The 23,908-nt window shown below is 40.5% G+C and overlaps 1 protein-coding gene across 1 annotated transcript in view; it reads right to left on the bottom strand.

The window, feature by feature from the left end:
- The window catches only part of DYTN (dystrotelin), a 47,539-nt gene extending 27,166 nt beyond the window's left edge, over positions 1 to 20,373 (bottom strand). Inside the window, exons 1-8 of the mRNA XM_032860280.1 lie at positions 20,355 to 20,373; positions 16,516 to 16,590; positions 13,691 to 13,892; positions 11,316 to 11,401; positions 10,701 to 10,801; positions 6,058 to 6,129; positions 5,671 to 5,834; positions 1,295 to 1,406 (exon numbers count right to left, since the gene is read on the bottom strand). Of these exons, the coding sequence (XP_032716171.1) occupies positions 1,295 to 1,406; positions 5,671 to 5,834; positions 6,058 to 6,129; positions 10,701 to 10,801; positions 11,316 to 11,401; positions 13,691 to 13,892; positions 16,516 to 16,590; positions 20,355 to 20,373 (831 nt within the window). The remainder of the gene's footprint in view (positions 1 to 1,294; positions 1,407 to 5,670; positions 5,835 to 6,057; positions 6,130 to 10,700; positions 10,802 to 11,315; positions 11,402 to 13,690; positions 13,893 to 16,515; positions 16,591 to 20,354) is intronic.
- Between the last annotated feature and the right edge of the window lie 3,535 nt (positions 20,374 to 23,908).

Genomic DNA, 23,908 nt, shown 5'->3' with positions numbered 1-23,908 from the left:
TCTGTATAAAATGTCAGTGGATTCACAGACCCTCTGAGGTCCACCCGTCAACCCCACATTAAGAACCTTTGCCAAGGGGCGCTTGGGTGGCTCAGTGAGTTAAAACCTCTGCCTTCGATTCAGGTCATGATCCCAGAGTCCTGGGATCAAGCCCCGCATTGGGCTCTCTGCTCAGCAGGGAGCCTGCTTCCTCCTCTCTCTCTCTGCCTGCCTCTCTGCCTACTTGTGATCTCTGTCTGTCAAATAAATAAATAAAATCCTAAAAAAAAAGAACCTTTGCCAAAAGAACAAAGGAATGAGGTATCTTACTAAAAATTTTCAGCCCTTGAAATCTGAAGTGTAATAACAAAATGACCACACGGTGTCAGTCTAACATTGAAAAGTCCTATTCCTCCCCTGAGTTTTAGGAAAAGGGAGCTGATGGGCCAAGGAACCTGAGCATCTGGGTTATCCAAGTTCAGCAAAACAATGCCCACTGGGAATTCTTTAATACGCTCCAAGCACTTGTCTTTAGTGGACCATTCATGTTAAAGAGAAGGAAGCAAATCTGTCCTTGGTAGGGATAGCTAACCAACACCCTTCACTACTGCCCTGTTTGAGGGTGATACCTTTGTACAGAGAAACTGAGTTATAGGAACTTAGTGCATAGAAGAAAGTGTTCTTTCCGGGAAAAATGAAAATGCTCTTTGCTTAAACTTGACTATCCTATTTCTCTTTTTTCTTCAAAAGGTCTGAATTCTCTTGCTGAGTATTTAGAATTTTCTTAAAGAACACTTAAAAGGCAACTATGAAGTCTTAGTTTTCTATTCTTTCCATCCAAAGACAGATAGTAATTTTTCCCTTTCATTTTTCCTAAAGAAAAAATACTGGAATTTCGGGAAGAGACATGTGAAAAGAGAAAAGTTTCCCCAAAAGATAGTAGTAATCAGAAACCTGATTTTCTCATTTTTAGCAAACCAAGCCTTTTCTTTGAACCCGTACTCACTTCCAGTGTTTCTCCCCTTTTATTCCTCAGATACTTTCTGCCATATATTGTGGGACCAGTCCCATGAGATTGAACTCTGTTTGGCCTTTTCATGTCCCCAAAGGTTCATTAAAATCTATGATGTAGAGAAAGCATATGGATATTGAGAGGTATTTTCGGTGGACTTTGTTACTTCCTTGTTACTTCCTTAAATATTATCACGAATGAAAGGAACAAAATCTGTGGTTTATCCAGGGAAAGTTCTTTAGTTGCTGCAGCTGGCCCTGACTGGATTCATAAATCACTGGTGTGCGGTGGGTTAGAGGTTACCTGGACGCAGACCTCCATCACAGGATGGACCTTCTGGGGAGATCCTCTGTGAAGCCCAGCAAAGAAGCACGCTTGGCAGAGGTCAAAGTTGAGACACTTCAGACAGCGGTATCTGCCAATAACAGTGGAAGTGCGGATAATGTCACAACCAGCCCGTGAGCAGATCAGGTGTACAATGAGCACCCCAAAACATACAGGAGACATTTACGCTATCAAGGAAGTGCAAAACTTCTCCCAAACTTTGTAGGGATGTTAAGTGACTCTAACATGTTTATTTACTCAAAGAATTAATCTTTTGGTGGTACTTTTTATAATATGGCATTATGTTAACATAGTTTCACCCAACAGACTGCAGTCTAGAAGTCTGATTCATGCCCCTGCGAATATACCAAGCACGTTGCCTACACAAGGCACTGTGTGCCACAAACCTTGGGATAGACCCCTAAGTCTGGGGCCACCTTTTCTATGGTTGCACAACGCATTCATATATTTTGAATTTAGTTGCCCACTTAAAAAATAAAATAAACCAGGAGATTTTTCAGTATTTTCTGAACTTTGACTCCTTTTGAAAATTGTCAACATCTGATAACACTGGACCTGCATTCCTGCATGGTACTGGGGAAGATAAAATTGTGGACAAAGAATCTGAAATAAAATTTGCGATTTTCCAGAAGTCTGTCTGTAGGAAAGAAACGGGGTGGAGGAGGGCTAGTTCTTCTAGCCACTGTGTGGGGGAGAGGGTCGGGGAGAGACCCCTGCATCCAAGTTTCTTAACACATCAACACTGAAGTCCTTCCCATATGAACAGTGGCATCCTTAAGTCTCCGGTGGTAACGGGAGGAGAGTATCTTGAGACACGGTGGTAAAGAGGGGTGTCTCATAACACTCAGGGAAAACAGGGTGATACCACATCTCTGTGCTCTTCAAATTTCATGTCTTGCTGCAGAAAGAGGTTAGGGAAGCTTGCAGTACTAACTAGCAAAGTTAAGCAATATGTGATTATGCACCACGTATGAGGCATTGGAAGGCAAATGCGATAGGAGGGAGAGAGGCAGAGACACCTGAGGGTGGGTGAGAAGTTTTCATGGAGGAAGTGTGCCTTTGGGCTGGAGACCAATGAGGATGAAATCACAAAGAGAAAGAAGAGTGAGGGAAGGGGGCTGGAGCCATGAAGGAGGGTTTGGAGCACCTCACATCTATCAGACCTGAATTTCAGACATTTGGATTATTCTAAAGAACAGAGGAATCAAAACTTGGAATGCCCCTGAGGCTGGATGGCAGAGCAAGAGCATGCAAGGTCTGTGAGAACAACCATCAGCTGCCCTTGTTCATTGCTGTACCTCAATACCTAGTTCCACGGTAAGATATTAATAATATCTTACACTATTAATAAATAGTGTCCAGTGGCTAGAATAGTAGGTAATGTTTTGGAACACTTACTAAAGGGTAGGCAGTATACATGTGTTGACACACGGGTCATCACCATGAAAGCTCTTTAAGGGAAGGTGTTCTTATGATTATCGTTTTTCCAGATGAAGAAACGGAATCAATCAGATTTTAAGCAACTGACACCAAGTTACACAACTTCTTGGTCAGTGGTAGAAGTAGGCTTTGAGCCCAGGGATACCACCCGAATGGAGAAATAGCTATTTTAGCAACTAGCATAGACCACCAGTGCCAGAGGCTTGAGGCAGATACCTAGTTAACACCACAGATTTTTTAATGACCATCAGTTGAATGAAGTTAAGTGAATGACTTAGTTTATGCACAAGGAAAATGGGACTAGTAAACTCTGCCTTCTTGGCTTTGCAAAGTTTTACAAAGCTTTGAAAATTACTCAACATGCGTAATTGGGAAGACAATTACTGTTTGCAAGAAATGTATAATACAGTGTTTTAAATAAGGTTTATTTATAAGTACTGATTGCATTATCCAGCATTACCGTATGGTTGCCCTTGACTCGTCTGGGACAATACCCTGACCCTAACCTTGCATTAATTCCTTTATGCTCAGAAACGACCTACAGGTATACAAGGAAAGGTGTAGTATGAATAATGAGATTGGTCTGTTGATGTCTTTACCAAGAAAAATCAAGTTTTTTTTTTCCCAATCTCATCTCAACTTACATGGTTATTATAGAGCATAAACGTGATGTGTCCTGCTAAAATATAACACTGGCTTAGCACCAATCTCTGTCTTTGCACTTTTTCTTATTTTAGAAGGTTAAGCCTTTGCCTTCTTCCTGTTACCTCCAGGTCTGCAAACACTTCTGCTCTAAAATGACTTTATTAATCTCACTAAAACGTAGAGCCTTGAGGTTATTGCTGGAGTTTGGGAGAGCCAAAAAACAAGTTTAAGTTTTGGACTGTCATAAATTCAAATAATTTCTAATAGACGCAGAAGGTTACAGCTAAAAGAAGCCTAGCACTCCAATGGGCCCAGCCCTCCTTATTTTACTTATAAAGAAACTGAGGTCCAGAGAGGTTAATGGCCTTGTGCAGGTCATCCAGGTGTCTGCATGTATGGGAACTTTACATTGCCTTGGATGTCTAGGATGAAGGATGGTTTGCACAGAGGCATTTCTAAGAAGAAGTGAATTTCATTCTCAATAGAAAGGGAGGTAACCTGAACTTAAAAAATGGCACTTCTTGCCCTCTGCCTTGGCATGACCTGTGTCATTCAAGCTCTTTGAGACTCCTTTATAAAATAGGAGCAATAGGGTGCCTGGGTGGCTCACGGGTCATCACCATGTGGCTCAGTAGGTTAAAGCCTCTGCCTTCAGCTCAGGTCATGATCCCAGGGTCCTCGGATCAAGCTCTCTGTTCAGCAGGGAGCCTGCTTCCTCCACTCTCTCTGGCTGCCTCTCTGCCTACTTGTGATCTCTGTCTGTCAAATAAATAAATAAAAATCTTTTAAAAAATAGGAGCAATAATATCTGGTTTATGTCACACATAATAATTTTGAAAAAATATTTCAGCATAAAAGTTGTATTTTATATAATTGCAAAGTGAATCCTGTACCTGTCCAGGGCAGGGCTTGCAGTAACTACTCAATTAGTGTGTGTTTTTTGGTTAAATGATTGCAACGTGCATATAACATGATAAATCCTATTCATGTTCCTCCACAGTCCAATACTAAGAGAGTTTATCTTTCATTGTGGTGTGGAGATTTCTTTGGTTTGGTTTGCTCAGTTTCCAAAGGTCCTTTCCATTTATGTTTTATTGCTTAAAGGATAGTTATTTGCAGAGAGGTTTTCATGAGTGAAATGTCACCATGTCCTCAGAATTCTCTGCAAACCCACTTTGTTTTCTCGGCAAAATTAGAATCTTCCAGCTTCCTAGCAGACCCAGCAGATGTATTTTATATCCACGGGGGGCATGTTTACCATCTGGGTTAGTTAAGATCTGAAAGTATAAGAGGAGAAGAACAGAGTCCCCAAGTCCTCACTCCTTCCCCTTCTGGGCACCCCGTTCTTTGACTTGTTTTTAGCAACCCAGCTGTCCCAGCGAGTCAGTCCTACTACACCTTCAGCCCCTGCCGGCGTTCATTCACCAGGATAATGGCATCCCTGTGCCTGGTCTTGACCTGCCAGTTTCCTTCTTTCCTCCCCAAGTCTATCTGACTTTAATTTCACTTCCTTACTGTTTTATTTATGAGAGACCAACAACACCCTTTTCCTAAGGTAGGGTTTGACTGTCTTCAAAGATATGGAAAGATCTCCCCTAGCTTCCCAATCTGCCCTTTCCTCTAAGCAGAGTGAGGATCTGGTGTAAGCTGTGCCCCTCCCTGCAAACCTGATTTTTCCTTTGGTTCCTGAGACCCTGTTCCCAGTTGTCTACACTGGGAGGCAGCATGGCATCATGGTTGCAAAGCAGTGCCTGGGGATTCAGGCTGCCAGTAATTACTTGCTGACCATGTGCAAGTTATTTAGCTTCTCTGCAAACTGGGGAAAGTAATACCACCTTTTATAGAGGTTTTAGCAAGTCCTTAAATGAAATGATCCATGTGAACCACTCAACTTAACACTTAATAAACTATTATTATTACTATAATTCTTATGCATGATTCCAAAGTATTTAGAAGTGTTTTTTGTTTTTTTTTTGGTAACAGAAGAAAAAATATTTTTCTCTTAGAGGAATAAAAATGTTTATTGATCAGACCATGTGTCAATGGAAGAATTTAATATTCTATTAGCTGTAGAAGATAAAATATAATTTATTGTCAACCAAGATCCCCCATGCAGAAAATTATTGACCCCAAAATATCAAATGAGTTCCAAATGTGTGAGGACCACAGAAGAATCTGGAGGGATGCAGCTCCACCCCTAGACCCCTTTGGAGCATGACTGTCTGTGAAATATTGATGAATGACTGTACCTCAGTCCTGTGATTGGAAAGTTCCTGCAGATTCTACACCGGGCAGGGTGAGTGACCATTTCTGTAGCAGATAACCGGTAGCAGGTTGGGAGCCACAGGAGGATGGGAGGCTCAGACTGTAACCAAGACAGGAATTTTTCTTCTTTGATTGTTGGGCTCAACACCTGAAAAACAATGGCTCACTCAAATTGTGCTGCCAGGCATGACTTTGGTCTCTAGTGCAGAGGAAAATGTAGTTTTATCTTCTTTTCTGGCTGTTTCTGCCAAAGAAGTTTGTATCTTCTACTAGGTTGTCTGGGATGTTGTGCCCAGTCACCATTCTGTCATTTGAACCAGTTAGCACACATGTCTGCCCCCAACTCTGGGGGACATTTGCATGGCACTCACCCCTTGGAAACAGCTGCGGGTAGCGCTTTCCACAGAGCACAGAGCGCGACTCTCCCCTACGACAGCTGGGATCTACAAGAGGCAGGAAACCCCATGTCAGCCGTGAGAAGCTGGAGAAATACATGACCCCTGGAATCAGCACGCCTGCGTCCTGGTGCTTCCAGCCAGGGACTCACAAGTACTTGGTGTATGACACTGGATGAACTGCCCTCATTCAAGCAGATGAGAAATGTGTGGGTTTTGTGCAATGTCTGAATGGGGAAAGTGAATGAACATGGGAGAGGAAGGGAGCCAGGAGGAAGGGGGAGACTGAGAAGAGTGTCCAGCAATTGGGGCAGTACGGGGACGGCTTCCATTGTTTCACTTCTTATGCTCCCAGGGATGTTATTTTCACCCTGCTTTGCCCTTCTTTACTTGTGAATTAATTATATGTAACAATGATACCGTATTCATGTTCAGAGCCGTTTTAAGAAAAATCTTTCCAAACACTTTCATAGCATCCCATTTTAACAAACACCAATTTTGGAGCGAGGGCAGTAGTCATTATCCTTGTTTAAAGCAAGGGGCACTTGAGATTTAATATTTTGCTCCAGGTAAAAAGAGAACGTGATTTAGCTGCAGAATTGAGATCTCACTTCATGACTCCTTACTCTGTTGAGGAGGGTGGGATCACAGAGCTTTGTCCTTTGGACTCACATTGTAGGGGTTCCAAAGGTTCCATCTGTGCTGGTTTCCATCTTTCAATCAAGGTGACCAAAGGAGTTCCACTTAGGGACTAAGGATCCCTTGTGACTGCCAGGAGGGCCAGAGACTTGGCTCTGACATATCTAGATGCACAGATACGTGTACCTGTCACCTCCATTTATGCCCATGTGGTCACGAGTCCTCATTTCATGTCTGATGTCTTCTCCAGCACAGGCTGTCAAGAGGCATTGCCTGCAAGCTCAAAAGTAATTTCGAAGACCCCCCTGCTGAGTCCATCAACTCGAATAAACATTCTTCTAATCAGGAAAGTGGCACTTAGAACCACTTTGCTGACAATTAGCCAGGCAGGAGTCAACAAACATTTGCGTAATAGTGACAAGATGGCTGTACTTTAAATTGATAATAACCCCATCACCAGCTGAACAGAAGTAACTGCTCCCTACGTCACTTGGCCTTTGTCTGAAAAACTAACTCATTATCCATACTGTGGCCTGTGAGTGTTGAGGAACTAGCTGGACACTTATTTAGAGGGTGTTTCTGAGCCCTTGGAAAGGGGGGTTAGCTTCTTGTAAAATAAGGAGAGGGGATCAGATGGGGTTCATTTGCCGGCTCTGCGATGCTGACATCAATCAAAAGAAAACTCACTTCTGTAGTGGATTTTAACCTCCATTTTTGGCTTTAAGTATGTGCACAAAGATTTTGTGGATTAATTGCCCATTTGACTAATTTCTTGCAGGTGTGCTATGGAAGATTGCATGTGGCTTAGATGGCATGCTACCCCAGGCAGAACGCCACTTGAAATGATAATTAGGATTCTTGGGGGAGTGGTTTGAATCACATGGTGAGGCCTGGAATTTTCTATGGGAATCCATCTCTGAGTTCTTAATGGAAGTCAATGGGAGGATAATTTGCTATGCAAATTTCCACCTTCCTAAGAGTTTTCTCAGGAGCGTCCTAATGTGGGAGACGGAGCCCTGCTGGAGCTGCCATTTCGGCGGCTCGTTGACCTCAGTTGAGCCTGGAACAAGAGCACATTTTTAGGGCTTGTTGGGTAGGGTGCTGGTTTGGGGCTACAGTAGTTACAAAGTGAGAACAAGGATTTCTCCAAGAAAAGGAAAATACCCCTCAGAACACCTACTTTCATAATATTCACCTAAGCTCCCCTCCCCCACCCTTTTAAGTCTGACTGCATAAATGCGTGGACAGACTTTGCCACTCTCTCTGGCTCTCCACCAGCTTGAGTCCTGAGGCATGAGGATGGTTGGGTAGTACCTCTGCTCTGGCAGATATGCCTGAGAGTTAGCAGAAAGCTGGCAATGGGATCTATGTGCCACCACCACCACCAGAACAGCTCTGAAATAACTATGCCTGATGTTTAACTTTCTAAATTTTTAAAAAATCATCACTCCATTTGAAAAAATATGAACATGTTGAATATTACTGGGAATTTCTAGAACAAATGAAATATTAATTATTATGATCAATACGAACATGAGATGTTAAGACCAAATCAAAGCACAGGTAACTTTGGATAGGTTTTTCTTTCTCTCTCTCTTTTTTAAAGATTTATTTATTTATTTATTTATTTGAGAGAGAGAGAGCAAGTGCAGGAGAAAGAGACAGAGGGAGAGGGAGAGAGAGAGAATCTCAAGCAGACTCTCCACTAAGCTTGGAGCCTGACATGGGGATCGATTTCACAACCCTGAGATCATGACTTGAGCTGAAATCAAGAGTCAGATGCTCACCCAGGTGCCCCCAGGATTGGTTTTTCTAAACCATACTCCCTGTCCTAAAGTTCTAATAATCTTCCTCTTTACCCATTTCCTTCATGACTATTCCCAGTTCAGAATTCCAAGTTCAGAATTCCAAGTTCAGAATTCTTGAATTCTGGTACTTGAAGAGTACCAGAATATGCCACCCCCCTTGGCATATGGATTATTTTGAGCTAAAGGCCAATGAAAACTAGCAGATGCAGGAGAAGCTCTAAAATCAGGAAAGAAAATGTTTATTTGTCAAGAAAATGTATACTTATGAGGGAAATTTCAATTTGCCAAAGATGTCTCCTTCTTCCTACCAGCAAGAAGAGGACACTAAGCAACTCTTATCAATGGAGAAGGGACCAACCTAAATCCTCACAACAAACTTTAAACAACCCTTGCTCATCATACTTTTCCTGGTCACCTTTTCATCACTTTCCTTCCCCACTGGGAAGCCCAGAACCCATTTGCTTTTGTTTAGCTTAAGATTGTATGTAAGCCTGAGTTCTAGTCAGCCCTTTGAGTTACTCCTCACTGGGCACTCCCATGTGTATGTGCCATATACATGCTAGTAAACTTCTGTTTGTTCTCCTCTTGTTCATCTGTCGTTTGTCAGTCTAATTGACAGGACCCCAGCCAGAGAACCTTACAAAGTATTCTTTCTTACAGCCTAGATATAGGAGAAAAATAACAGAAAGTTATTATTGCTTCACAGTGCAGAAAACTCACTGTGGGGACTTTACAGGAGCTGGAAGAACAGCAGAGGCATCTTTGAAGCAGGGGTAAAAGGCACACTAGGACAGCAACCACTTCCACACAAGACAATCTGGAGTGTGCTCCAACCATTTGTAGATGCTCAGATGCATCATTTAATATCATTTTAACAGTTAAGTAATATCTTTGCTTTAAGGGGGTTAAATTCCCTCGATTAAGCAAGGATAAAAACAATATTAAATCTGTATGTTCTTAAAGCACAGGAAATGAGGAAACCTTAACTATTTGAATCTTCAGCACTGCATTTCATTTATGCTTTCATTAATCTTTGGTCGAAGGCCTTACAACCAGGCACTTTGTAAGCCATTGGAGACATAAACAGGAGTGCAATACAGTCCTTCCCCTTGAGAAACACTCTAGTGTAGAAGGCATACATCTGATAATAATGGCAACAAAATTCAATGAGTGCTATAACAAAGTTATGCATAGGAAGTTAAAGAGCTTTCAGTGAGGAGGTGACTAACCATCTGAATGACTTGAAAGATGAACGGTATTTTCCGGTATTTTCCAAGTGATAGGCAACAAATGTTGCTGATAGATGGGGCTGCACACGTCAGGGGACGAGAACTTGGCACATGTTGGGCAGAGCAAGGATTTTGATATATAGAAGTGAAATTGGCATAAAAAATGCAAGGAAAAATTAAAGTCTGTGGAATAAGCAAAAGAAACCATCGGCGATCTTTTCAATGGTGATACCTGAATGTATAGAGCTATGCATCATTTCCTTTAGCTAGGCTATTTTACAACTCCGCAAGAGAATCAAAGTTAATGTGCAGAAAACAGATTGAATTGTAAATAATTCTCATCTATAGATATGCACATAAATTCTGGCCTGGTTAGGGACTCACTCCCAACTTCCTCCAAAAGCCAGTCTTGCATCCACCTGCAAGTTCATTTTAATATTCCTTGTCTATCAGTTTGTCCATTCTTCGGTTATTTCTTTCAACTAGTTTCAGCACCTTACTGATACCCTTTTTTAATTCATAAACTAAATACATTTTTGGACTGGTGTTCATTTTTATAATCCTATAAAATCATGATTTTACCTCTTTTTGAAAAGAAAAGGATTGGGTCAAATCATGAAAGCTTTTCATATGAAAATTTAGGCTTTGTTCTATAGACAAGCATGGGCAGTGAAGAATTTTAAGCATGAGGGTGACATTTGCATTTTGGAAAAGTCACTGACTGCAGTGTGGGGGCAGAGTTGGAGAGAGGAGAAGCTTGAGTTAAGAAGTGATTATAATGGTCACATCTATGCTCAGGTAATAGCAGTGGCTGTAGAGGGGAAGAATGGCATGGAGAACTGTATTAAGGGAGAACTGACACTGTAAAAATCAGATTCTTTGCTAATAAAGGTGACTAATATAACTAGAATGAATTTAGAATTCTTAAGTATTAGAGATTTACCTGCTGTAGATCTGTTAGTAGGTTTCTCAAAATGCTTCGAGTCATGCGTGCCCCAGAATCATAAGCTCCCCTGGTATTTTCTGCATAGAGCTGAAAAAGAGCTAGACATACAAAGGGAGAAAGAAATCTTTAAAAGGAACACTTGCCATACGTCTTGGAAGACTAAGTGCCTTGAATTCTAAGCAGTTTATTTGTAGGTACGAAGGGAAAAGGAAAGGAAAGCCATATTTCTCGATTATTTGCTTGCTAGTTTGAAGACTTCCCAAATGAGGTAATTTGACAACTAATGAAAACCAACTCACATTTCAACCTCCTGATAATTCAGCACAACAGTGATGAAGACCACAAGGTTGATAAATGACATTGTGAGGAGAGTCCCGGTCTTTAAAGGAATAATAACTACTTCTGTGCCTGAAAAATCCCCACACAAATAAATAGCGAGGACGACCAAGTTATGAATAATTAGAAAGAATAGATCGACACCTTGAAAACTTTCTTCATGCTGACTGCGTATCGAAGAAAAGCCACATGGCAGGGGCATAGGAATGAATGAAGAAGATAGTGTTTTTGGAGATTTGGAGGTCACTGCACTTGATAAACTCCTCAGTGAGTTACCTCTGTATTTCGTAAGAGGGCTGTCCCCGGACAAAGCAATCAGGGCAGCAGCTGCAGGCACAAGCTTGAGCAAACCCGTTTCTGTGCTACACGGCAACAAAACACAGAGAAAAGAATGGGAAAGGCAGGGTGATTCTGGGTGAAGTTGCCTTATAAAGACTATAACTATTAATAGAGACTTCTGACATCGTTTTCCAAGTTCACACTTTCCTTCTCTTTATTTTCTTTCTTATCTATTTTTTTTTTTTTTAAGTTCATATTTTTTGTGGTCTGTTTTCCTATATCTAGGTTTTGGCAGACTAAAAATTGAATTAAATTTTTTCATCATTCACTCATTCATTCATGTGCCCAACGGATATTTATTGGACGCTTTCTTGGTGCTAAGCACTGCATTGGGCACTGGGGAAACAGGGATGCACCCCGTCTTCACGGAGCAGGCAGCGTCACTTCCTTAGGATGCACGTACCTAGAAACCAAACAAAGATACAAGCACAAAAACATGTACATAAAAGATCCACAAGCTCACAGGCCCTCACTTAGAGCCTAATCATCTGTTGGTCACTGATTGTGCAGATCCAAGCCTGCAAAACAATGCCTCAAAGGCAAGAAGATTCTTAGAAGCAGGCGTTGATATTAAAAATGATGGTCAAAAGCTTAATGTTGGAGGTGTTTTTTTCTTGCAAAAAAAAAAAGTTGTTTTTGTTTGTTTGGTTTTGTTTGTTTGTTTGTTTGTTTGTTTTTTGGCGTGGGGAGGGGCAGAGGGAGAGTGAGAGAGAGAATCTTAAGCAAGCTCCAAGCTCAAAGTGCAGCCCAAAGTGGGCTCGCTCTCACGATCCTGAGATTATGACCTGAGCTGAAATCAAGACTCAGATGCTTAATTGAACCATCCAGGTGCTTCCTCAAAAGCTTAATGCTTAGCTAAGGGCACCTAGGTGGCTCAGTCAGCTAAGCATCTGCCTTTGGCTTAGGTCATGATTCCAGGGTCGTGGGATTGAGTCTCTCATTGAGCTCCTTGCTCAACAGGGAGCCTGCTTCTCCCTCTGCCTGCCACTCCCCCTGTTTGTACTCTCTCTCTCTCTCTATGACAAATAACTAAATACAATCTTTTTAAAAAAGCTTAATGCTTAAGGAGTCTGAAATAATGAAAAAATAGCTTGAGAACATGTTTATATATTATTTGTGTGATTAAAAAAAATAATAAACTAGAAAAGGAAACACTAGGAATTTGCCAGATGGCTAAACTGTGCTTGCCTCTGAGAGGCAGGATTTGGGGTAACATTTCTTCTTCTTCACTCTTTTCTGCACTTTCCAAATGTTTTATATTTACTATGATTTTTTAAAATGCATTCTAAAAGATGAGCCCTCCTCGGTCAAGACCACCTAAGGAAAACAGAATGAAGTGCGGCAGAAGAAGGGTAGACCCGAGAGCCAGGGGAACACACAGTCACAGACACACATACACACACACACACACACACACACATCATTTACTTCGGGGCATGCATAATTAAGCCTTTGATATGGTCTAAATTGGCTTACAGATGCAGAGGACTGAATATTTGGATCCCTCTGAAATTCACATGTCAAAATTCTCACCTCCAATGTGATGGAATTTGGAGGTGGGACTTAGGGATGATTAGGTCATGAGATTGGAACCCTCATGAACTGGGTTAGGGCTCTTCTTATAAAAGAGAACTCAGAAAAAAAAAAATTAAGTAAAAGAGAACTCAGAGAACTCCCTCACCCCTTCCACCACATGAGGACACAGCAAGAAGATAGTTCTCTGTGAATCAGGAAGTTGGTCCTCATCAAACACTGAAAACAGCCGGCACCTTGACCTCAGACTTCCCAGCCTTGGGAATGGTGAGAAATAAATGTTTGTTGTTTGAGCCACCAGGTCTACAGTATTTTTGTTGCAGCAGCCCAAACAGACTAAGACAACGCTTAGCCACTCATGCATAGGTTAATCAACCTTACTGTACCTGAGAAACAAAACAAAAACCAATAATTGGTTATAAGAAATAAGCTACCAGGGACCCAAGAAAAAAGTTTTCTTAGTAGTTTTTTGTATGCATAGCTAGATAACCACCTTCACAAAAGGTGGGCATGCCTCCAGAGTGGAAATGAGTTTGTGTGAGACAGAAGTCATGTGGATTTGTTTTTCCCTTTTTGCTATTCACAGGTCATTTGTATTAGTGAAGCTGATAAACATGTACTTCTTCATCCCCCTCCTGAATGAATAATACATTTGTGGAAAACAAAGAGGCCTTCTTATGTAACAAACCTCAAGCAAACCTTAGATGACACTAGGCGGCCAATGACCAGCGGTGACTAAACACTATCTTGAGGCCACAGTGTGACCTTCACATCCTCACCTGTCATACATCGTTGTGAGAAGGCTCAGAGTGAGTTCTGAAGCTCTGGGATGCACCTGTCCTGGTTTGTCCACCCTGACTCTATGAAAAAGCTCCTGAAGAGCCTGAGAGAGCTGCTGCACAGGGAGCGGGATCTCTCTCGCTTCCCAGAGGCTGCGACGGAGGAGGACTTGCTGAATCAGAGAGCTGTCCATCAAGTCCACTGTGGAAAGCAAACAGGAAATTATCTTATTTTCCAATGGGAACACAGGCTTCAAATAAAGGCTTCAAATAAAGCAAATGTCTTCTAGTGTTTAATCAAGACTTTTTTAATAGCAACTATTTTCTTTAAAGGGAATTAGAATATGACCACTCTTTGGATGAATATCTCTTGTGTAGAATGCAGACTTTATTAGTGGGATAGCAGATTTGGTTTCGGAAAAGCGCATCTGTGAGTAAAGCCTAGTTATAACATTATTCCCAACCTAACCTCTAGGACGTTGCTTTGCAGGATGACGTTGAAAAGGGGAAAAAAAGTGAGAAAATTGAAAAGCAGCCTTCTAAGGAAGTTAGGGCACTGTGCTGAGAAGTGGTGAAAACAGTTCTTCGACTCTTGATTAAGTGAATTGAGCAAATTTACCTTTCGTGTTCAAATATAGTTTTCCCTGTCCACAGCCTTGCTTCAGAAGGAATATTGTGTTAAAATGCATTTGCCTAAGTTAAAAAACCAGTGATCTTTATAAAAGTGCAGTTGCTGAATTATCAGACTCTTCGGGTCCGCCCTTGGCTCAGTGATATTTCTTTTTGTTGATCTTGGTTCCATCGGTATTTTTATCTAGGAAAGGCACTTAATAAAGCGAACGTTGCTTACAAAAAATAATGGTTTATTTCTTATGTTTTTTTTTTTACCACTTCCTAAAAAATTTTACAAGGCAATGAATACAAGGAAGAATGAAATAGAGCTAACCCTATGGTTTCTTGCAGACAGAGGATAACAGACCAGATTAATAAACACCCACTTGCACCATCTGAGAGATGAGGATGTCAGTGGCGCCCAGAGCTGCTGGCCTTGAAAATCCTTCAGTCTGTGGAATGATAAAACCCTGCGCTTTTCTCTACTTCGTAAATCAGCCTCACAGATAAGAAATCTAGCAAGTATAATAAAATTTTTTATTTGTTCTCTGATCCTGCTTTCAAGGGGAGAGCCTGCAGAAGGGAGGAGTAGGTTTTAGGTTGTGACTTTAATAAAAACCTGGCTGCAGGTGGTGGAAAGTGCAAACTGTTTTATCGTTGCTCAGTCACAAAACTCATCACCCTGGCCGGCGCGCTGTACACAAGGCGTTCTTGTCCTCTGCGGCGAGTTCTGTATTACAGCAAAACAGATAATGGTGGTGTGCGTGCGTCTCCCCACAAGATTTATGTGGTGCCCTGAGATCCTGCCGCCTGGAGCTCACCGTGTGCTTTATCTCAGGCATTGGGACTTGCTTGTTTTCAGATCATTGTTTGGATATCTCTTCTGGGGAGAACTTTGAACTACTGGTTTTGTGTATTGTTAATATTCCCCATAAGTATTATTCAAGTTCTAATGCCAGGGGTGATAAAACGTTCAAAAAGGTATATCCTCAAATTTTACCGTTAGTCCACTCTCCAGGCATTGATGAGGGAGACTTACACGAACATTTGCCACTTTCTTTAATGGGAGAAATTCCCCAGGAAAATAGCAGAATTGAGGGTAAATTTTTGGTGAGTATATTCTGCCTTTTATTGACCTCTGGAATAATAAGTAAGAGTTATACATGAATTTGTCAAACCCTTTTTTTTTTTTTTTTTTTAAGCTGGGAGTCTCTTCTTCAAAGGGCCCTTTTGCAGTAGGGAAAATAGAGAAAACGAGTTGCATTGGTTGAAGAGATGGTCTTTTGCCCTTCCCTCAGTTGCCTCTACTTCCTTTCCTGCCGTACTCTTACCCTTAGGCACTTTGGGAAGCACAATTTGAAAATCACTGGTCTAAATAACTTATTAGGCAGAAGGCAAACTATGACAAAAATTGCAATCTTCAGGACAAATGTCCTAGGTATAACACTTCTTTAAGGTCTGATCTGATAAATGTCATAAATCACTTCACATGAAATTTTTTTTTAATGCAACTCAGCACTTACTAGAAATCAATAACTTTAGTTTGAATCCCTGTTGTTTTTCATACATAGAACCCAATTTATTTCATTTTGAAGAATTTTTACTAAATAAACACTTTTACTGTATTTTATCTTATTTTGCCCATGATAATAATATAGGAAAAGAAAATCATGGCATTCAACCAGATATAAATTTAATGCAAAAAAGCAGTTCTCAGAGAATTCTTGAGATCGTTTTAAGATTTGTGGCCCAAGGATGATTCATCTGAATGTACTTTTGCATGTTCAAATAGAGGGGTATGACTTCAAAATGCAAATCATACATGGTAGAAGGAATTTTTAATTTTCATGCTTAAATCTACACGTGTAGATTCTAAACTAATTTTACAATTTTATTTTGTGTCAATATTGGTATCCTGAAAAGGAAACAAACAAAAAATGTCCAGAAACCAAGTAGGAAAAATTAAAAAAAAATTTAAAACATCTTCCACAAGTTATTTTCTCTTGTCAGACAGTGAAGCTACATGTGGGTAGCACACAAAGGCTGTACTCTCCCCATTCCATCATCTCTGTTACTAATAAGGTAAATGTATAGACCCAGCCTTCTGGAGCTAGCAGTCACTCGCATGGGGGGAGTTCTTGTTTTCTCTGTGAATTTTACAACATACATCAGGATCAGATTATTTCAAGTTTTTAAAGAGATTCTGTACTTACACTGGCACAGAGTTTGCATTGATCGTAATTTGAAGGCTGTTCTGTAAATGGAATTCTCAATACTGTTAAGGGCATCTGGAAAGAAAACATGAAATATCATGAGTAAAGGACCATCTCGTTAGACAAATCCCACACCGGAGAAGGGAATCCTAGAGATCATGTAGCCATGTCGTTATTTCTGCAGGTGAAGAAATCAACGTCCAGAGCTTTCTTTCCTACCTGGGAACAAAAAATAATGGTTGCAGTGTCCTAGGCTGCAAGTGACCCTACAGGACATCCTCTGAGTCTACTAAACTTTTTATGTAAAAAGGAAACAGTCTTGGGGCACCTGGGTGGCTCAGTCAGTTAAACTTCTGCCTTTGGGTCAGGTCATGATCTCAGGGTCCTGGGATTGGCCCTGCATTGGGGCTCTCTGCTCAGCAAAGAGTCTGCTTTTCTCTCTTTCTCTCTGCCTGCCCCTCCCTCAGAGCTCATGCATGCTCTCTCTCTCAGATAAACAAAGAAAATATTTTTAAAAAGTGGAAACAGTCTTGTGAATCAAATAGGATAAAAAAAAACTGTGTAGAATATAAAGTCAATTTTGTAAATAAATTCTAGTCAGATGTACACACAAAAATTTATGCGTATAGGAAAATGACACAAAAGCTCTCCATCCATTCATTCCTTCTGCAAATATTTATTGAGCTCTTACTATATGGTCCCAGCATGATTCCAGGCCCTTGAAATGTAACAGTTAACAAAACAGATACAAATCCTTGCCACGTGGAGCTTAATTTCTCAGGGCAATTATCAAATGGTTCATAGAGGTTATTTCTGGTTGTTAGAATTCTTTGTAGAGTTATTTTCATTCTACTTGTTGATATCACCTCAATGTGTTTATGGAGAGCGTCCGTTATTTTTACGATCAGAAAAGAATTATTATTATACCTTCTTTTGAGAGTTACCACAACCAAGAACACTACAACAATGGTTAACATTTCTGAGCCCTTTTCGTGTCCTGAGTGTTTATCCATCCCTTTCACAGTGTGGTGGAGAAGAGAAAGCTCTAGAGTCATAACTAGTTCCTGTTCCTTTTGGGGAAATTAGTTTACTATTTGATCTTCACTTTCTTCATCAGGTAAATAGATATGTGTGCTGGAGACACGTTTGTGAGTAGACACACAGACAGCCCTTTAGCTCCTGCTAAGCAAGCCCGATAGCAAAACACCAACAAGGGGGCTGCCCAGTGGCTTTCATCGACTCACACCCATGTGGCAGGATAATTTATGTTGATTTTAATTTCTTATTCTTGAAGAAATGGGAGCATTTAGAGGATGAAGAGGCAATTTTTCCGTGTCCCTTCCTGTGTGTGTTTCAAGGTCTAAACTCTTCACTCCTTTGGAAGATTGAACAGCTTCTTTGTGTTTAAGGGGCCTCCGTAAAGTCAGCCCACCCAGGCCTTTGTATGGAAGGCCCATCCAGGAACTAAAGCTATTCATGGAAATGGGGGTTTGACTCAATACTAATAGAGTTTCAAGGACCAAGATCAAGGGCAAGTTATTCTTCCAAAGCAGAACAGGTGCACTGGTTCAACAGAAGAAGGCTGACTGGGAGCTGGGTGGACCTAGGAAGAGGTTCTTGACATAAATACCACCGGGATCCCCCACTTTCTGTGTCCACAACCTTGTCCTCTCTCCTAGTTCCTCCTCCTTGCCACATACACGTATTCTGGACTTCCCTTGCTTTGAAAACCAATCTTGATTTCAGGGTCACTCTAGCTATGGCTGTCTCTTGCCTGAAGCGGGAGAAGGGCTGATGCCGGGACAGGAAGTCCTGAATAGTTCAGATCAGATGTTCGGTGGAGGAACCTGAAAAGGTTTTTATCATCTGTTTAAGGAATGGCTCCTTCCCAAACTTAACTGAGTTTAAATTTCATACCAAGCTACAAAGACTTGGTTTTGGTTTAGAAAATAATGTTTCTTTCCCTGAAGTGTTGTGGGGAAAAAGTCCTAGCTGTTATATATGTGGGTATTGAGTGCCAGGCACTGTGCTAACCCACTGAGGGGCTTATGGTGCCAAACCAGGTCAGATCCACACCTGGGGAGTTAGAGCACAGCAAAAGCTTCTCCTGGAACATACCCTAATTCAATGATTGGTATGTGACCATGAGTGGAAGACACTTACCTCAAGTGAATGTGCCTAAAAATGTCATTAAACAAATAATCTTAAGAACCCTTCACATCCTATTTCCCTCTTTTTTTTTTTTTTTGAACAGATGCAACCATATCAAAGAAGCTACAATTTGCTCTTAATCTTTTATTATTTAACATTTCTCCATGTTTTGGAAATACTTTTCAGTTTTCAGCTCGCCAGCATTAGACTATGGAGAAGTTAGAAGAAACACCTCTGCCCACTATCTGGAGACGGGAAAACACATCGAGAGTAGCCAGAATGGTGCAAAAATAGTTTTACAAAACTGTAATGCCCAACATTTTCTTTCCTTCTGGAAATTGACCAGTTTTTGTGCCCTGGTTCCTCTCAGATGCACCAAACGGATCCAGAGAATCAGCAAACTCGGGCTCTGCAGGTTTTCCCAGATGCTGCCGCTGGTGGAAGAGCGATTCGCTACCTGCTGTACCATCTGGCCCATGGCACTCCTGTCAAATTACGTTTTGCAGTGTCATCTGATGAAGTTATGCAGCATAACACGGCAAGCTGTGATCGAGGACAATGTGGAAAATGAATGAGCATCCCAGGTGATTCACTACCAGCTTTGCTTCCTAAGGGCTTTTTTTTTCTTTTCCTTTTCTGCCGGTGGGAGAAAACTCAAGAAAGGAAGAAGTTGTTTGATGTCTGAGGCCCACAACTATGCAGAAAGCAGTTTTAGATGCTTAAAGAAATAATAATCCAAGCTACATATGGTCTTGTTCATGAAAGCAATTTGACTGGGAAACATGTTTTGCTTTAAATGATGCTTATTTTGTCACTTTATACAGATTCTACAGATTCTACAGATTCTGAGACTCTAATGAACAGACTATCATCTCTGGTGGGATGATCCAAAAATAGATTTTTGGCCAGTGATTCTCAAAGTGTGGTTTCAGGTGAGGAGTGTCAGCACTGCCTGGGAGCTTGTTAGAAATGCATGTTCTTGGACACCTGGGTGGCTCAGTCAGTTAAGTGTCTGCTTTGGCTCAGGTCATGATCCCGGCATCCTAGGATCCAGGCACCATCCACACTGCGTTGGGCTCCCTGCTCAGCAGGTGAGCTCCCTCTCCCTCCCCCTAGTTCATGTTCTCTTTCTTGTTCTCTCTCTCTCAAATGAATAAATAAAATCTGTAAAAAAAAAAAAAAATCACAAGCCACTCCTGGGCTTACCCTGGAATTCAGAGGTATTGGTAGACTACCTGGTAGTGCCTTCATACCCAGTTATCAAATATTTATACAGTGACAGCTGTGAGACCTTTCACCCAACTTTGGGCCCGCATAGTACTATGAACCTACCCCTGATGTTAAAATAGCTACAGTGATGTCATTTTACCAGTAAACCATGAAGATATAAAAAAATTAGGTAAGTTACTTTCTGTGTAGTTGGATAGTAATTTAAGGTGTAATTATATTGAGAACAAGTCTTGCTAAGTTACCGTTGGTGCTTTCGGGACAATAGACCAAATGCTCTTCCATATATTACAAATTTCTGTTTAGAAAAGAAAGAAAATCTTCTTAATCACCCACTAGTTTCTTTTTCTGCCAGATGCTGAATGTCTCCTGTTTTGTACCTCAGAAGTCTGAAAATACAACATCTGTGCCTCAATTTTTCATTTACAAACTATGCTCAGAAACTTGAGAATGATACTCACCTTGTTTACCTGGGTCCATTTCAGGAATTTCTTGGAATGGCAGATGGTAAGAGGTCCCTGCAACAGAAAATAAACCAATATTTTAAGCAAAAGATTTTGCAGTTAGAAGGGGAAAGATGGGAGGACAAAATGACAACTAGGCAAAGTCATTTCACCTATGGAACGATGAATAAAAGGTGTTCAGGGAGCCTGTGTAATCTCTTGGGAGGATAAAAATAAGAAATGTGGGCTAGATGCCTCTTACACTTATATCCTCGTGGGGATTTGGAGCTGTATCTCTGAAACTGCAAGCAGCTCCTGAAACTAATACAGTGAATACTTGGAACTTTGGAGGCATTGTAATTTTAATCTCACCTCAAAAAAATGTAAACTTACTTGAATTTTTAAGCACAAAATTTAAAGCTCTCAATTTAAATTTCTAATAGTACTATGCTAAATAATCTACATATTAAATTTCTGACAGATACTATCCATTTGAACATCTTATCACATATATGTATATATACGTGTGTGTACACAGATGTCAATCAATGTTTTATTTTAAGAAGAGTAGTCAAGGACGCCTGGGTGGCTCCGTTGGTTAAGTGTCTGCCTTCGACTTAGGTCGTGATCTCAGGGTCTTGGGATCCAGCCCCGTGTTGTTCCCCCTGCTCAGTGGGGGGTCTGTTTCTTCCTTTCCCTCTACCTCTCCCCCTCCCTCTGTTTGTGCTGTCTCTCAAATAAAGAAATCAATAAATAAATCTTTTTTTAAAAAAAGTAGTCACCTGTTGTTTCATGTTGTAACTATTGTTCAAATTGCCCATGTGTATGTGCATATGTATGTATATATATATATATGTATATATATATATTTTAAGATTTTATTTATTTATTTGACAGACAGAGATCTCAAGTAGGCAGAGAGACAGGCAGAGACAGAGGAGGAAGCAGGCTCCCTGCTGAGCAGAGAGCCCGTTGTGGGGCTCGATCCCAGGACCCTGGGATCATGACCTGAGCCGAAGGCAGAGGTTTTAACCCACTGAGCCACCCAAGCGCCCCTATATATTTTTTTACTGACAACAAAAAGAATGGATTAATGGGTTACGCTATGAGAAACCTTACATGGTTCTAAGAAAAAAACATTTTTTCACATAAGCAGTTGAAAGCTGTTTTTAAAAGTCACATGATAATTAAATTTCAATAATACTTTCCTCCTCTTCTAATGAAGGGATGAATTAATGGTAATTTTACAAACAAAAACTGACTACATTCATTACTTAAAAAAATGGCAGCAAAAGTGAGAATCCCAGACTTGCCCCAAACTAGGAAGGTTCCAAATATATTCAAGTAAGATTTGTTTTGAAAAGTTATAGCAAGGACAATCAGATCAAAACTCTATTTGGTGTAGAAACTTCTCCCCTGAGCTCTCCCCAAAGCCCCCAGGTGGGTGCAGAAGGGTCCAGCCTCCCGCTCCATCCACAGTGCAGCGAGAGATGAAATTGATTTGCCTCTTCGCCAGCTCCTTACCTTTCTTACTTTACTGGGAAGCAGGTTAGCCAAACAGCCTATATAGGTTACTCAGCAGTTTTGGAAGAGGGAAAAGCTGAGTAATAACAGATTTCCAGACGTAGCATTCCTATGGAGAGTTGATGCCTTATTCTGACTGCCCAGCAATTTCATGCAAAGCAGTGACATTGAGGGTACAACCCTTTTTAAGGCCTCACAAAAGTGCATTCATTAGTAATAAAGATCTTGAATAATTTAAAGCCACTCCTACATCTCTGTTTCAACGGGCTATTTCTGTATTACTCTCATGTGTAGGAGAGGCAAGTAAAGCATCTTCTGGGTGTTGTGGAGAGTAGGGGTTGCCATAGAGATCAAGATACGGTCAAAAGGGCTCCATTTCCCAGGTAATGGCCACCTTACTAATCATCCCAGATAAGAGTGACCTAGAAATGGAATCTAATTCATTTGATTAATTCTCTCATAAATACAGAGGTACTACTACACATTTTTAAAGGGCACAAAATATAAGGCAAATGTTCAAAATGGTAATAATTTGTGCATATTTCCTCTGAAGTTTTTAGTATCATCTGAAAATGTCTCTATTTTTGAGAAATTCAGATTAAAAATAAACCTTTTGGAATCCTAGTATGTTATAAATAAAAAATGGTGTCTAATGAACCAAATGTATTAAAACTTTACCACTAGTGTTTTCAGAGTGCTGGAGAAGTAAGGAGCTGATTTTAATGTCTCTCAAAAGGGTTAGAACCCAAAGCACAGGTATATTACTTCATAAATATACTACTTCTCTGTGCTCTGGAAAGCCAGAATGTCTGGGAGTCCATGGTCCCAACTGAAGTATTTAAAACAATTATGACAATTGGTCACTAATCCACTCCAGAATGTCTCATAATAAAAATCAGTTTTCAAAAGTCAGTATGATATCCAAAGACAGCCAATGTATTCCTTTCTTTAAGAAAAATTTTAGTATCGAGGGTTGCTGGGGGGAGGGGGGTTGGGAGAGGGGGTTGGGGTTATGGACATTGGGTAGGGTATGTGCTATGGTGAGTGCTGTGAAGTGTGTAAACCTGGAGATTCACAGACCTGTACCCCTGGGGAAAAAAAAATATGTGTTTATAAAAAATAAAATTAAAAAAAAAAGAAAAAAAGAAAAATTTTAGTATCACACTATTGGTTTCTTAAAAAACAAATTTGGGACATTTTAAAGAATGAAAAATGGATTAACAATGGGATTAGAATGGATCAAGAAGAGGGGAGAAAATAACCCATCACGTGCCTTTTCCTTTATAAATTATATTGATTTTCTGGGACCAGATAAGACAGTGTGGGAAGAGAGTAAGTTTATCTCACACGAAATCTATGTCTTTTGAGTGTTGGAGACTTAAAGTTGAAATCATATTTATAACTTTTATATTCCATTATATCTTGGCAATAGAGGGCGTTGGGATGTTTTAGTGAATGCTGCCCTGTTGAGATTTGTGCAACCCTCTGGTGCTGATTTAATTATGTGGCTCAAGAATCTTAGCAGGAAAAAAAAAAAAAAAAGTTGTCTGAAGTTTCAGTCAAAATGACATAATTATATAGATAAATATTTAAAATGAACAAATGAACTAAGGTTTGTTGGAAAGTAACTTAAGCAAATGGGCAATTGTTCATCTGAGCTTTCCGTCTGACTGTTTCAGACTGACTGAGATAAAAGCTACCAGGACTGGGTTTCACCTACTTCTGTTAACTGGAAAGTCTTAGTTACTGTTGTACTTCCTGGTTCAAGCTCAGGTAGACTTAGCCACATTGAGACTTTTCTCTTTCATAGAATGTTTTGGGTTATAAATCAAAACCAGTTACTACAATTTTACTACATCATTTATAACCAACCGGGAGGCATTTTTTGTGGACATGGCAGTAAGTTCTGTAAATGGTAATTTGCAATTATCAGTCTTTACCTTGAATCAGAGCAGCCCCACCCTGAGGAAACAGGTAGGAAGAGGGTTCAAACTTCCTATACAATGTGCCCTAATTTGGACCTAACAGGATCCACACCAACCAGAAAC

Source organism: Lontra canadensis, unplaced genomic scaffold, assembly GCF_010015895.1.
Source record: "Lontra canadensis isolate GAN:19392208 unplaced genomic scaffold, GSC_riverotter_1.0 scaffold18, whole genome shotgun sequence".
Classification (NCBI taxonomy): domain Eukaryota; kingdom Metazoa; phylum Chordata; class Mammalia; order Carnivora; family Mustelidae; genus Lontra; species Lontra canadensis.
Note: the sequence above shows the minus strand (reverse complement) of the source record. Positions and strands in the feature narration are given on the sequence as shown.